The sequence below is a fragment of the Ziziphus jujuba genome, chromosome 4 (assembly GCF_031755915.1).
Source record: "Ziziphus jujuba cultivar Dongzao chromosome 4, ASM3175591v1".
Taxonomy (NCBI): domain Eukaryota; kingdom Viridiplantae; phylum Streptophyta; class Magnoliopsida; order Rosales; family Rhamnaceae; genus Ziziphus; species Ziziphus jujuba.
This window is the reverse complement of record NC_083382.1, coordinates 10,886,651-10,901,892: the sequence shown is the minus strand read 5'-3', so window position 1 is coordinate 10,901,892 and position 15,242 is coordinate 10,886,651. Positions and strand designations below refer to the sequence as shown.

General features: G+C 34.6%; 2 protein-coding genes across 4 annotated transcripts; both read right to left on the bottom strand.

Annotated features, from left to right (window-relative positions):
• Positions 1 to 1,686: 1,686 nt before the first annotated feature.
• LOC107416792 (uncharacterized) lies at positions 1,687 to 10,274 on the bottom strand. Of its 3 annotated transcripts, XM_060816571.1 has the most exons (16): positions 9,462 to 10,272; positions 8,580 to 9,238; positions 7,236 to 8,339; positions 6,170 to 6,859; positions 5,974 to 6,045; positions 5,761 to 5,841; positions 5,582 to 5,616; positions 5,388 to 5,475; positions 5,127 to 5,264; positions 4,209 to 4,400; positions 4,045 to 4,124; positions 3,812 to 3,884; positions 3,635 to 3,736; positions 3,249 to 3,354; positions 2,878 to 2,965; positions 1,687 to 2,137 (listed from the first exon to the last, which is right to left on the bottom strand). In XM_060816571.1, exons 1-16 carry the CDS (start codon positions 9,850 to 9,852, stop codon positions 1,957 to 1,959), a joined length of 4,080 nt encoding a protein of 1,359 aa, XP_060672554.1. In that variant the 5' UTR covers positions 9,853 to 10,272; the 3' UTR covers positions 1,687 to 1,956. The 3 variants fall into 3 exon arrangements, with proteins under 3 accessions (XP_060672554.1, XP_048327979.2, XP_048327980.2); XM_048472022.2 differs by lacking the exon at positions 3,249 to 3,354 and having other exon boundaries at positions 2,000 to 2,137; positions 9,462 to 10,274; XM_048472023.2 differs by lacking the exons at positions 1,687 to 2,137; positions 2,878 to 2,965; positions 3,249 to 3,354 and adding an exon at positions 3,450 to 3,485 and having other exon boundaries at positions 9,462 to 10,274.
• A 926-nt stretch (positions 10,275 to 11,200) lies between these two features.
• Positions 11,201 to 13,744, bottom strand: LOC125422213 (uncharacterized). Its single transcript, XM_048472849.2, has 4 exons — positions 13,571 to 13,744; positions 13,388 to 13,487; positions 11,783 to 12,172; positions 11,201 to 11,486 (listed from the first exon to the last, which is right to left on the bottom strand). The coding sequence occupies exons 1-4, from the start codon at positions 13,681 to 13,683 to the stop codon at positions 11,358 to 11,360; spliced, it is 732 nt and encodes a 243-aa protein (XP_048328806.2). The 5' UTR covers positions 13,684 to 13,744; the 3' UTR covers positions 11,201 to 11,357.
• Between the last annotated feature and the right edge of the window lie 1,498 nt (positions 13,745 to 15,242).

The following is a 15,242-nucleotide window of genomic DNA, read 5'->3' as shown; positions in this document are numbered from 1 at the left end:
TATTTATTTATTTTTGGTTGGGTTTAAATATTATAAAAGGGAAGAGACAGCCAAAAAGCCCCAAGTCGACCAAACAAAAGCGGATCCAAAAATATCAAAAAAGCAAAGCAAAAGAGGGTTCTTTTTGTTATTATGGCTGAGGTTGGTAAAAAAGTTTGGAAGAATGAAGTGGCAGTAAAAGGAAGCGAGTGTTGGAATATTAAAGTAGTCGCAGAAGTAGAGGAGCAAACTCCAAAATACTCTTTGAACAGATAAATATCTAAAAATGTGCACGTAATAAAAAATAAATAAATAAATAATAAAATAAAAAAATTGACAACTTGACCAACAACGAAAGGGCATGTGAAAGTCCCAACCCCACCTGTCACTAAAAGTGCTGCCCTTTTTCCTCCATTTACTTTTCCCATTTCTCCATATTTACCAAAATAGCCCCCCTGTCTCTCTCTCTCTTTCCACGTATATACTCCCTCTCTCTCTCTCTCTGAGCATTGACAAACACCTTTTTGGGTGGTCTTGAGGCACGTGACAGCGTGTACCTTTTCTGCTCCACTTGGTCTTCATTTCAATCATCACCAATATAAACACTGCCACTGCACTTGTTGACCTCCCCATTTGCTCAATTTATATCTCTGCCTGCTTAACTACTACCACTCTCTCTCTCTCTCTCTCTCTCTCTCTCTCTCTCTCTCACACAAACACTTTTTTTCCAATTATTATTTTTATCACAAATAAATAAATTGAGAATCAAAATTAGACACTTTTTCTTTACTAAAAAGGCTAAAAAAGGAAGAAAAAATAATGAAGCTTTGTTTGATTTGGTGTACTATTTGATCACGGAAGCGCTTTGATCTCTTTGGTCAGATTTTTGGAATTTGGCGTAGCTTGAGTGATTTTTTACATAAAGAAATTATCACGTTTTTCTTCCTGGTCCTAAATTAACAATAAATAAATAAATAAATAAAACCCAAAAACATACCACATGTGAAATCGAAAACTATAATGAAAACAAACATCAAGCACCATATAAATTGGTTGTCACAAATAAGCAAATAAAATCAGAAAACATACTCCTCTGTGGGAGAAAAGGATCTTATTTATTTATTTATCCAAAGCCAAACCTTTTCTTGAAAATTGAAACCTCAAAACAGATCCGGTAACCAAAAGAGTAGAGATCATCAGCACGTGGCACATCCGCATAATCATTGGATAAATTAAAAAGTTAGATTACACACACACACAGTTGCATCACATCAAAGTTGATTTATTGCAATTAAACAAATAAATACCAAATTAGATAAATTAAAAAAAAATAATTGATATCCCTCCTGTCCGAAACAATGGAAAATTCAATTTAGAAAATCCAGTCAAAATATAAACTTTTTTATCTATATGGTAAACATGTAACAAACACATCAAAGAATTACTTACCACTTCGTACCACCAACACAAATTATAGGATGTGGAAAGGTAGACAAGTCATTTCAAGTGATTTTTATTTTTCTAGGCTGGGCTGGACCCAGAAAAAGCTTTCTTTTTTTTAGACGATCCACCAAAATCACATCGCCTGAGAGAACAAAGAGCTCCCTTGTAGGGTACTTCAAGATTTGTCCAAACCCTATCAACTATCACTGATGCAAAACTTTCAGAGTAAAACCAGGTAAAAAAGTATACTACTACACTGTCTCATAAAGCAATTATAACCTATACTTAGTATTTCATTCAAATCTTCAAAGACGTATGAGGGTCAAGGTCTTTTTTTCTACGATTTTAGAACATAACCTTGTTTTGTTACTCGAAACTAGTTTTGCTTCCACAATAAACTTTCTGGAAGCCCAAATTTGTACAATCTAAACAACAAACGACAAACAAGATGGGGAAAAAAAAAAAAAAAAAGAAAAGAAAAAGAGAATAAAAAAGCCTAGTTAACAGCGTGAATAACCTTTCCCCTGGAAAACTCTACGTGCTTTTAGGTTGCATGACCTGGGAAATACATCTACCGAGCCTCAATATCCTCAAAAGCCCAGCTTCAAGATTATCAGCAGCAGAATTTATTTCAACCAAGAGTGACTCAGAATTTCGTGCCCTACCAGTGGGATCCTGCACTTGATATGGAAGGATCTCAGAAGGATAAATCCCTCTGTTCAAAAACCATATAAACAGACAAGTCAGTTTGACCTTTTAAGAGCTAGGATACTGTAATCATACATGACTATGGCAGAAGCAATGATAAAGACTATATACATGTCTTGAGCTGTAGCTAAAGAAATGAGAGACGAAAACTACACCCAACAGCAATATCGATCACTTCGAGTTCAAAATTTTCAATTATGTTAAAAGAGAACCAAACAGTCCATCATATGGGGCATATGTTAAGTGAGAGAGTATAGGCCCTGTTTTTGAATCCATAAAAGACAGCTAGTGGCCTCAGGCTTGTCATTAGCATGTTTATGCATGCACCAAAATACATGGTGATCCTGCAAAGCCGTTTAATTTAAACCCAACAAGACAATACACCCAAAAAAAAAAAAAAGAAAAAAAAAAACATCAACTATAACCAATTGCATGTAGCAACAATTATTACCAAAAACAGCATGTAGCAACAATATATTTACAGTGAACCCGCAGATTTATTCATTAACCATATAAGAAAATTCAAAGAACATCTAATAGAAATTGCGGCCAGAAACCTCCATAAGAGAGAGAGAGAGAGAGAGAGAGAGAGAGAGACCCCACTTTGATCAACATTGGCAGTTACATGATGCAACACTATCTGTTACGGGGATCTAAAAATATGGTATGTCAAGTGAACCAGTACGACACTTTTCAGAAAAAAAATTAAATTAATAACACAAATAAATGTAATTAGCAGGACCATACCTATTCAAACATGTTACATCAAGAGTCAGAGTGACCTTTCTACCACTATTATAATTGACGAAACAAAGCTGCAAATCAAGCTGCTCAACTGCAACGACGAAATTAGAAAATGAATTTTAAATTTAAAACTATGTTTATCAGCAAGAATTGAAACCAACATAAATTCAGCGGTAGCAATGTAAGTTTGGGGCAACAAAATTGAACATCAATTTTATTTTATTTTTTTAAAGCCTAGAAAAACTGATATTTATTTAGAACCTAAGAAAAGAAGATCTTCAATATTTTTAACTAGTTAATGAATTATGAACCGCAATTTCAAAAGAATATTATGCCGAACTCTCAAATCAAAAAGCAACGAAGATATTTAATACCAGATGGACAATGAAATGTTGTCTCTATTAAATTCCCGACCTCTATCTGAGCCATCTGTAACTCCTCAACCACGTTAAATAGATTACATAGGAGAGAACGGATTACCTGCATAATCAGACCGTACTAAGGTAAAAAGGAGCAGTCATATCCTTCCCGTTCTGTAACTTCAAAATACTTAGCAACCCATAGGATTCTAAAACATAATAACCCATACCTTACCTGCCAATTTCTACAATCTGGTGTAATAAAAATTTTATTAATGGAAATCTATATGAATATAGAGGATGTAATCCTACTGTGTACTGTAATTATAATTATGGACAAAAAAGCCCAAAAGACAACTGACAAAGACTAAAAGATGCAATGAAGAAATTAAATAACTTACCTGTGTTTCTTGCACCAAACATTTTGAACTAACACCTCTTTTAGCAGCGCCAGGATTTAACACAAAAGCAAATGCAACCGGAGCATCCATGTTTGGAAAGTTCTAGCAAACAAAAGATTGAATAAAAAACTCATAGAAAACAAATTGTTCGAACAAACAACTTCTTGACCTGATTACCTTCACAATGTTTATAACATTCAATTCATTTGAGACAACAATGTTTGATGCAGGACCAAACTTTAATGTAAACCTGCATATCATCAAGCGGAAACATAAAGGTAAAATCTAAATGTTCTAATATGATAAAACACATAACTTTTTTGGCCTCAACCATTGAATAAGATTAAATGACAAGACATTCAGCAGGAGGAAAAAAATTAAAAAAATAAAAAATAAACAAAATAGAGAACCTTTGGCTGAGGTAGCCCTGATAGTTGAGAAGAATTGTGTAATGACCATTCCTACTCTTAAAATCATCAACTTTCCATAACTGATAAATATCAGAGAATGTGTCAGTTAGATAAGATATCATATATTTATGTGTCACAAAAAATCACAGCAGAACCAGAAATACCTGTAAATCCTGACGTAAAATCCGGCCACATGTTCTTGTCTTGACATGATCTTGGGCTAATGTAACAGTATTGGTACTGCTTGGTTCTCCTTTCAACTTACAATAGCTGTGAAAGAAATTGCTCAAGCTCTTTATTTTTGCATCTAAAACTTTAATCTCCTTCTTCATTGTGCTAATATTATTGCACACCACCTGGAACATTGAAATTGTCAATCGTTTTTCTTTTTTTTTTTTTTTTTTGGTAGCTTAAAAACAACTTTATTATTTCCAAATTATGGAATAGCATTAACAAGCTTAAAAGGCACGGACTGACAAGAACAAAGCAAGCTTATATAATGTAAAAACAGTATCAACGTGGTACAACTCTAACAAAACTATTGACTGACCACTATGTTACTTGATATCCATAGCTGGGTTCAATTCCTATCTGCTTAAAGTTTTGGTGATCAGTGATGGAAACTTAGCATTATATCATAGTCTAATTGTTGAACTAAACTATGTTTAAATCCCGCTAACCACATTTGGTAACTTTATTGTGCTGTACTGGCAGGTGTAAGGTCATACTTCTATCATGTTATTGAACAAATCTACATCTGAGGAGTGTCAACCATCTATTGTGTTAGCTTGACATGCATAGTTGCCACTTTTTCTATCAACTAAGCTGTTAAGAATGATGGTAACTTCATAAAATATAAATTGACTTGAATTGCTGAATATTAAATGTTTCCCTCAATATTAATATATCCAATTTCCACCAACCAACAAGAAGTATGGTACAGAATATATCAGAATTGGGATCTAGGCAATGCATTCTAACACATCCCTCCTCCAGGACCACCACAGTTTCACATGCAGGCACAGATGCTCACACTGCCACAGTGACTAACTGCATTCAAAATCTGGAAACTGATGATATACCTGATTTTCACCCTCAAAATTAACTGAATGAGACTGAAGAGGAGTGCCTTTTCTACCACTTTCAGACTTTTGTTGAATATAATTCAACTGCAACCTTTGACACTCCTGAATTCCAGAGCTTAAAAGCTGTGTCCTTTTCTGCTTGCAATTTTAGTGTAGGTGAGATACCATAGCACATTTCTAATAATAATAATAATAATAATAATAATAATGAACTTGCAACACCCCCAATCCTGAAAAACACTAAAGAAAGAAGAATACCAGCAATTTCTCACGTTTTGCACACATTAACTGCAGTTTAGCCGTTTCATACGCTATTTTGGACAACAAAAATTTTGCTTCAACTATCCTGCAACGTCATCTACTTATCAATATCAATATGTAAAACTAGCTTCCTAGACACATGTAAGAAATAAATTCACACCCATGACACATTATTATATTGAGATAACCACCTTTTCTGCCTAATGTTGAAGCAGCCAGTAACTTTCTGTAAAAATGAAAAAACATTGACAGAGAAACAGCAAGTAAAGATTAGCTGTCAGAATTTAGATAAGCAATAGGATCCAGAGAAGTGTAACATATAGGTACATTTTAAAGCACAACAGAAAAGAAATTTAGTCATTCAGCATACCTGAGACTGGATTTCAGAACTAATAATCTCATATTTTCTAGCCTTCAGCAAGTGAACCAAAGTATCCTCCAATACACTAATCTATATAACAATGGTAAAACAGTATTCTTTTTATCAGTAAAATAAAAGAAGGTAAATTAGGACCATATTAGCTACATTCCAAATCTACATATTTTTTTATGGAAAAGCAATAGAAAGAATAGGAGATTTTACTGTTCTTAAGTTTAGCTTGTCTATTGATGGAGAAAGTAACTGCCTTGTGTCCCTGGAGAATTTAACCAAAAACTGCAAGATAACACTTAAATCAAATGCAAATGTAACATGAGGAACCTAAATAAATATTTCAGCACTACTCTCAGCAAAGCAGTTTATTACTGCATTATGACAAATGTGAAAATAGTCTACGTACATCCGACCAGTTTGTCAGTGTTCTATCATCTTCAATCTTCTCCCTTTCACTATCAATTCTATCAGAGTGATGTAACAAATGCGCAGAATCATAATTTCCATTTCTGTGAACATCTGGACTTCTCTGGATGCTGGGAATATTGTCTGCATGGTTTCCATCATCAAAACCAACTCCAATGCTTCTCTTCTGTGAGGAGATCTCTAAATCTCGTGTAACAAAAGGACTATGAGATATATGAAGCTCCTGATCACAACCATCATTACCAAAAACATTTGAATTGGAGTGGGGAGATACTATATCTTTCCCAACAAAGGATTGCACAATGTCACTCTGTGCTGGACTGGATGTTTCCAGTCTGGAAAGGCCCTTCATTAATTCTTTCCTGGGGCACTTTTGAGCTGGCTCTTTTATGGAGGGAAATTGAGGCAGCTCATTCATGAGAGAACTCCAAGTTAGCTCTCTCTTGCAAGGACTTTGAGATTGCTCTTTCCTAGGGGCACTCCAACTTGCCTCTTTCTTGGAGGATCTCTGAGTTGGTTCTTTCGTCGAGGGACTCTGAGTTGGTCCCTTCATGGGGGAACTTGGAGTTGGCTCCTGCCTCATAGCCTTCTGGTCAGAACTATTCCTTGAGGACCTTCGAGTTGGCACTTTCCTGGGAGAACTCCAAGTTGACCCTTTATTGGATGGGCTCTAAATTATCCATTTGACCAAAAAAGTATATAAGAATCAAAAGAACAACCAATGATTTTTGTTAAGTGTGTTGTGACTTTTTAACATACATAGTTAGGCTCACTTCCTAATAATTTAAAACTATGGACTTAATGTTAGCAATCATTTTTAAAAATACTTTACTTTTCTTTCTTTCTTTCTTTCTTTCCTTATATATATATATATATATATAAGTTATGCTGCACCAAAGAAGCATGTGAACCTATGAGGAAAGCTATTGCAAATTTGAGTAAAGCTATCCAGTTGCAGCCAAAACACAAGTTTAAGCAAAGCTGGCTAGTATGAGAAACATGTGTATGCGTAAAATTGTCAAAAATACTAACAGATAGATTAAGACCTTCAGAGGGGATGGTTCAGATGTACTTCCGGAGATAGAGGACACGGATAGCAGTGGGCTAGCTCCAGTTTTATGGTGCTCTTCTGAGCTTTCAAACTGAAAATTCAAGATTGTTGTATCCCTAGAAGGGGTCTGTGCAATTCGAAAGGTTTCAGATTCAATTTGGTGACGCTGAAGCTTAGTTTCTCCATCATTTAACAATAAGGAACGAGTTCCAGACATCACCAATGTCCTTTTTGGGGATATCTCTGAGATTAAGATATCCTGCTTCACTTCAGTTCCTGACAGTGCCATGTTAGAGGGTGAACCTATTCCTGCCACTAGTTTAGTAGCTTTATCTTTGGAATGTATATCCATCAACATATAATTTGCAGGCTCTCCATCATTTTCAAGACCTGTTATTGCTTCATCCGGGGCCAGTTTGCCAGTGTTTTTTGGGGTCTCAATTCCATTGTTATCGATGTTAACCAACATTTTATATTCCCCATTCTTCAAATCAGCCCTATGCAATTTTTCCTCTGAACTAGCAACCAAAGCACTAACATATTTGGACTTAAGATCTGTGCTATTGTCAGTTCGATCAGGGGTGAAGGGAGAAGCCATAGATGAGTAATTAGACAATCTGCGTTTCAATTTATCGATTCCTTCTTTGAGACTGGAATTGGGAGGTGAAGAGTTTGGAATTCTGAACCTAGAAATGCTTTTCTGAATAGATGAAATACTCTCAGCAGCTTTTGTGACTTCATTACTTGAAACAATACCTGTATGTATTGAGGAAGAAATTATGCCCAAATATCTGGCTGAGTTAGGAGTCATGATTGATTGCCGTCCTCTAGTAGATAATGAGAGACTGGAACCTTCTAATGGAGATGCATATCGTTGAGCGAAATTCTGATCAATATCGGATAGATGTTTTCCTTCAATGGGAGAGTTCCCTCTTATTGAGCCTTCACTCAAATGTTGGCATGCAGGTTCATGCTGCGCACATACATCAGATTGAAGATCTTTAATATCCATATTTTGTATGGTACCACTGTTAACATTAGCGAACTCCAATTTTGATATGCCCTGTTCAGACCAGTCTTTAGGCAATTCCTTGTTCTTCTGCAAACAAAAATGAGCATGTAAACTAGTACTGTGCTCTCCGCAAGAGACCCACAAGTATCTGTAAGCACATTGGGGTTTACTAGACACTGATGTTATAAGCAGGTAAGATACTAGCAGTACGGAAATGCTCCCTTCAATTAGATTTTGAAGAAATATCACGAGAATGCATTTAACAAGAAAGCAAGTTGATAACGAATATAAAATAATAGCATAAGAAATAAAAGACAATCATCTTACTCTAGTTAATCGACTGGGGCTCTGTATTTGGCAATCAATAGAAGCAGCAGCAGCTAGATCACAATTGTTGTCAGATAAGCAATCATCAACATTCCGAACGAGACAATCACCATTTGCTCGATTCAATTCGACACCATCTACAGAAGCAGCCTCAGCAGACTTCTCGTGACTAGCAGAATTACCCAATTCTGAATCTCTACCATTTGTTTGACCCACGTGGCCAGTCTCATTTTGGTAGGAAGAAGAAGAAGCCAAAAGTGCTTCTGTTGTGGGGGATAGCCTCCCGTAGTCAAACCTATTCGGGTTTTCCTCCACAATACTCATGTCATTGGAATCTTCAACATCTCTAGCCTTTCCAACAGGCACCAAAAAGGGAGAAATTAACTTCTTGGGTTCTGTTATTTCCATAAAGCTTCCTCCTGAATCAATTGGATTAGTAACCTTGGGTGGTGTTTTTGGTGTCTTCTCTCCAAAGGCAAAGGAAACTGCTGTTGGAGTTTTGGGTTCTTCTCCGGACTCCGACCTCACAAGACTGCGGTAATGCATTGAAAATGCTGTGGTATCCATTGTATCTTCATAATTTTCACATGAGGCAGCTGAATCAAATAGCTGTTCAGGTCTAATGAAACTTGCTGACACAGGACCAAAAAAGTTGTCTTCTGCAAAAAAACGAACAGGGAGCGCAATAATGTTATCCTAAGATAGTTGGAAGGTGCGCAAGTGTATGTCCTAAAATGGTCTAGCCAAAAAGAGAAAAAAAAAAAAAAAGTCACATAACAACTAGAAAATTAGGGTAAAAACACAAAAATCTATATTCAATTTGGGTCCAACAATCATTTAAAAAAAAAAAAAAATCTCAACGAAGAAATAAGATGAACTTGCCGTCGTTGGAGGTGACAGAGCCGACGGTACTGCTTCCAGGAGAGGGGGAGCCCAATGGTCTGAGGAAGGACTTCCTGGCGTCGACAATTCGTTCATCATCATCGTCGCCGGAGTCTTCGCTATCACCGCCAGTCAAGTCCTTGAAAAACCCAACGACAGGAGCGTCGGTCTCCAAATCGGCAGCATTGTGAATCCGGGAGGAGGTTCGTTTGGAGTTGGGAGGAGTGTCGTAGGAGTCGTCGTCGTCGTCGGGGTTGAAAATGTGAACGGAGGTGATCTCGGTGTCGGCAAAGCTCACTCGACGAGAGCGCTTCTTGTTGTTCATACGTCCGGCCAGGGTTTCTCCACTCTCGGTGTTGTTCGGCCGCTCTTCGGGGATGTTCGACGCCATTTTCGGAAAATTTTGAACTAACAGCCCTTCTTCTTTCACACAAACAGACTCACCTTCTGTAAATTGGCCGAAATTAGGGTTTTGCAGAAGACCATCTTTCAGGAAAAAATCTAAAAAAAAAAAAAGAAAAAAGAAAAAAAAGAAGAGAGAGAGAGAGGAAGCGTTAAGAGGGAGTGGCTGATTATCTCTCTCTAGACTCTGGAGCGAAGAGCTCTGTTTCTCTCTCTCTCTCTCTCTCTGTGTCCTTGTGGAGGGAAATGATTTATTTTACAATTCAAAACCATTTCACCATGTCTCCTACTTTTTCAAATGCTTCGGCCCAATAACACCCAAATGGGCTCCAGCTTCAGACTGGTTTCCGGCATTTAGGATCCTTTGGCATGGCTAAGGTGAACGAAGAGATTTTGGCTGTCGAATTTTTTTTTTTTTTTTTTTTTTTTGGTTAGTAGTTTATGTAAGAAAATTTTTATTAAAAAATTAATGAGTATATATGATTCTCAGTTTAAAAAAGTATTTATGACAATTTATTTAATATTTCTTTAAACTTTTTGTATAAATTTAAAGTTTAATTTTTTTTAAAAAGCCTAAAATTTTGGCTTAAATAAGCATTATTTGACTTGGAACCTAAAAATTAAATTATACCAACTAAAGGCTTAGCATATAGGTCCCTCAATCATTAAGCTTTACATTTTGCTCTTTAAATCCTACTTTTTTTGGAACTTTAATCCTTAAACTTCAATTTGTTTTTTTAATGCATTTTGGCCTTTAAACTATTTTTTATGTCCATTTTTTTTTCTTTTTTTTAAAAAACAATTTTAAAGCATGCAGCACGCTATGTTTTATTATTTTATTGTTTCAAATAAGTGCACTGCACATGCTCCAAATTTATTAAAAAGTAACAAAAAAAATAGTTTCAAAGACTAACAATGTATCGAAATTTAAATAATAATAAAGATCAAAATGCTAAATCCTAATAGTAGCATGAAAGTAACCAAATTCATATCAAATGGCATGCAAAAAAGAGTAGATAGTAGTATCAAACCCATCAACCATATATAGCTTTTGTGATTATTCCACAAGTTTTTTTGGGGGGTCTATTTTGGATTTTTAATTGTAGTTTTACTCTAGTGAAAGATACTCCCAAATATAAAGTTGGGACGACCGAATTCTTCTTTTATGTCCCACCAACGTTGGTGGGATGAGTTTAAGCACAAAATTATTGCTTTCGATGTTCCATTTTTTTTTTTCTTTTTTTGGCAGAAAGTTTGAGACTGTTTCTATCGCTTGTTAATCCATTGTAAACTCAACTGCAACAAAGAAATTAGAAATGCCAAAAATACATACTTCGGAATATAACATTTTTCATGTGTCTATTATAATGCCAGTTGAATCATAAAAACTTCAAGTACTCCATGACATTAAAGAATGCGCTGTAGTACAAAAATTTATCAGGAACATCAAGACTTCAAATTTTCTCAACCTCTAAACCCTCAAACACCCCAGATTCAACCATATAATGCACGCCATGGCTCTTCACTATGCTTTTTTGTAGCTTTTGGTTTCCATGTGATTCTGTCTCTTGAAAATGACAGGTTAAGAGTGCTTGCTAAAACTTCTCCTATCTCATGAAGTATCTGGAATGAAAAAAAAAAAAAAAAATCAGAAGGTAACATGCATTAAGAAAAATAATAAAGCACACGAAACTTAAGAACAAATTTAAAAAGCCATTTTATTTGCAAGTGGAAAATGCTTCATCTTAATCCGTTTCACAAGCCGTTCATAGAGAAAGAATGGTTGTACCCTAATGGGTTATATATATTATCTTTGGTTGCATGTTCTGTATTTCCAAGAGAACAGACAAAGCAGGTTGATGGTTGGCCAAAGATTATACGGAGAAATAGCAAAAGCCAGAGTAATCAAGAGCAATTACCTCCAACTCTTCCATAAATTTATCAGAAAGATGTCTGCCTTTTTGTCCAATAAGAAAGAAAGTTGGCAAATTCAAGACACGGACCAACTGAAGCAAGCAAGCTAAAGATTCTTGATGAATTTGAAATGTCGATGATGGCTTCTGGGTCCTGGTAAACATGAGTTTGGTTATGTCTGTTTCTGGACCAATTTGTACACCATAAAGTGAAACTTTGTCGTCATTGTACATCAGAGTTTTACCATCCCCCTTAAGCTTTAATGATGCCACAGCAAACGGGACGATGATTGTGGGCAATGAGGATGATTTTTCTCCACCTATTTGTGCTAGAACCTCATTAATAGCACAAGCTAGTATTGGAGGTTCATAGTTTTGCATAAGCAACACTGACACCTGAAAATAAAGAAGATGCTTATTTGAAAAAGAAAAAAAAAAATGACATTTCATCTTTAAGATTAAACTGCACGTTAAAGCAAACAGTAAACTACCTGCCTGATAGAAACTGATAATGACAGAGATCAAAGAAGAAGAAACAGTGATAAAGAAATTGGGCTTGAAAGTAGAAGAAATATGAAAAAAAGAATTGCTTCCATCAACAATCTTTGAATGAAAGGAAACAATACAGGTTTCCGACTTTTATACAGAACACACAAGCTGAAATAATTAAAAGAAAACAGATAAAAAAATAAGAAAAATAGCCAATCACAAGAGAGCAAACACTATAATGAGAAGCTGAGGTCACAAGCAAGCTGGGATTGACAACGAAACAACCTTCAGACCAACTAACCACCAACTTGTACTTAATTTTCCTCTCTCTGCCAATCTAAGCTGTTATATTGGTCGAAAAAATGGATAATGAAGAGGACGAAATATTCTTAACTTTTTTGTTTTTCTTAAATGTCCCATATAAATCACATTTCTATTTTATAAAAAAACCAAGTGCTTTCTATTTTTCCCCAGAAACTCCTATGGGAAAAACAAGAAAGACATCCTCCAGATAATTGTGCATTTGATCAGGTTTCTACTTGATTGGTAGTTCCAAAATGTAACACGTTCCTATCAACTCTAGTAGCAGAAGGTTTCATCAAATAAACCCTAGTAGCACTAAGGAGTTGGAGCTACATTAACCTTCTATGGTTTACTTCTACAACTGAAGCACCAAAAAGGGGGTAAATACACAACTTGAGCTGAAATTATTTTTCCACCCAATATTCAGAGAAAAACCCCACCAAACAATATCATCTACAAATTTTGTTCTATTTACACAAATAAGACGCAAAAAAGTCACGAGGTGTTTGTTTGTTTTTTTTTGGGTCAACAGAAATTTATTACTCCATGGCAGGAGATTTACAAGTGACCTGAAAATCCAAAATAAAAATGAATCTGGTAGCTTTTACTGAATTAGCAGCCTCATTTTCATTTGCTTACTTATAACTAATCTAAAATCCGCAATTACATATAACATTTCGTATCCATCAAGAAAAGAGGGAATTGCTTCAATTTCCCTGTATCAAATATTATGCTTTTTTACATTTGAAAAAAAAAAAAAAATCCTGATGCGGTATGAGAATTAGATAAATAGAAATAAAAAATAGGGAAAAATAGAACCTGATAGAGACCCTGATGGTCTACGAAGTGAATAAAGCTCCCAGACGCTTTAAGATCCTTGATTCCATAACTCTCCAAAGATAAATCAAAGGGTTCTTCTCTGAAACCAAAATCAAACCCAAATCAGTATCAAAGTTTGAATTTTTGATTTGAAATATAACAAAAGCAAAGCAAAGAACTTTCACTAAACGAAGAGAGGAGGGATTGTTTGGGTGTGGTTGGAAAGCTTCGAAGATTGCTGGGCCGAAGCCGTCTGAGTCCCTGAAAAGGAACACTATTTTAGAGCCTACTTTCATTTCTCTTCCACTTTCACCTCTCTCTGTCTCTCTCTCTCTCTCTCTGTTGCGCTAAGAACCAGCGGCTTGATTTTTATTCGTATATTATTGTTAATTATGTAATTTTAAATTATATTATTTTTTACTTTCAAATATATTATATAATATAATTTTTCAATTGCTTTTTTTTTTTTTTTATAGAAAATTTCAATTGCTTATATACCTAGAACAATTATAAGGTTAATTAGTATATAACTTTTGTTTTATTTTTAGTATTTATTTGTTTATGAAACTTGTGATTGCAACAACTAACTGATTTTGTCTGGTTTTCTTTATGTAAACTGTCTTTTTTATTTGTTAATTGTTTTCTAGTTTATTTTTGGGATAGTATGCCAAATTGAATTTGTTTTTGTTTGTTTTTATTTTTTTATGATAATAAACTCTTTCAATTTAGTTATTTTGATATTTACATAGAGGGGCTAGCTAGGTAAAATTGACAGGTGAAAAAATTTAGCTGTTTGAATCATAATGTTTCATTAAAAATTAAATTTAACTTGGCATACATTACCAACAACATAAAAAGGTTTCGTATAGCATACACATTTTATTTTTCTTTAAATAATTTTTCTTTTTTTTATAATTGGGTTTTATCGTTTCTTTTTTATAATAATAACAAAAATAATTTTTCTTTTTTTATAATTGGGTTTTATCGTTTCTTTTTTATAATAATAACAAAAATAAACCCAATGTAAATGACCCTGGTGATGTTAACTCTCAAATTTTCGGTTTGATTAGATATGATGCTAAACTCTTCCTTCTAATTTATCAAAAAAATTAAACTCAATGCATATTAAATAAACAAATAAATAAATAAAATTACATATATAGTATGTCAAAATAATCTCTGAAGGAAAAATTTAAATTAATATGGATGGATTTTCGGCACTAAAATGCAAAAGCGGATTTGAGAACTGTTGCGAGATTTGTGATTCAATAAATGCATAAAGTAATTCCTTGTGGCTCAAATCTCTAAGATGGGCGGAAGCATGTTGTTTTTGAAAGTGATTGGAAAGAGCTTGTAAAAGCAATTAATTTTTCTTTTTTATAACAATATTCTCTGGATTTTGAGAGTTTCTGCATCGACTTGATTTTTGGGAGATTATCCATGTTCCTAGAGTTTTTAATAAAGCTACAAATTGGCTAGCTAAAGCAGCTAGAAACAAGAACTTATTACTAGATTGTCCACAGACTCTATGGCAATTGAAATCAACAATTTGATTTGATTTCAACAATATTTCTATTGACCCAAAAAAAAATAAAAAAATCCCGGGCACAACATTGGGGCAATGACCACCTTTTCGGTAATGAGAGAATATGGATTCAATGCAGTCTAATGTCTACAATAAAATATATAATATTACAGACATTAATATATCCTTATAACACAACAATGGTTTGAGTGGCAAAGTTAAAAACATATCACGGTGTAAAATGATCTTGACCCTTTTATTTATTTGTTTCAACAAAAAATCCTCTAAATCCATAACCTCTCCGTTCATGGAACAGTCTATTGTTTCAGA

Coding starts and splice junctions, on each gene's coding strand:
- LOC107416792 (XM_060816571.1), bottom strand. CDS start 9,852: ATGGCGTCGAACATCCCCGAAGAGCGGCCGAACAACACCGAGAGTGGA. Junction 9,239..9,461: donor CTCTGTCACCTCCAACGACG/GCAAGTTCATCT, acceptor GTTTTTTTGCAG/AAGACAACTTTTTTGGTCCT. Junction 3,885..4,044: donor CAGGGCTACCTCAGCCAAAG/GTTCTCTATTTT, acceptor GATGATATGCAG/GTTTACATTAAAGTTTGGTC.
- LOC125422213 (XM_048472849.2), bottom strand. CDS start 13,683: ATGAAAGTAGGCTCTAAAATAGTGTTCCTTTTCAGGGACTCAGACGGC. Junction 13,488..13,570: donor CCCTCCTCTCTTCGTTTAGT/GAAAGTTCTTTG, acceptor TTTTGGTTTCAG/AGAAGAACCCTTTGATTTAT. Junction 11,487..11,782: donor AATTTATGGAAGAGTTGGAG/GTAATTGCTCTT, acceptor TTTTCATTCCAG/ATACTTCATGAGATAGGAGA.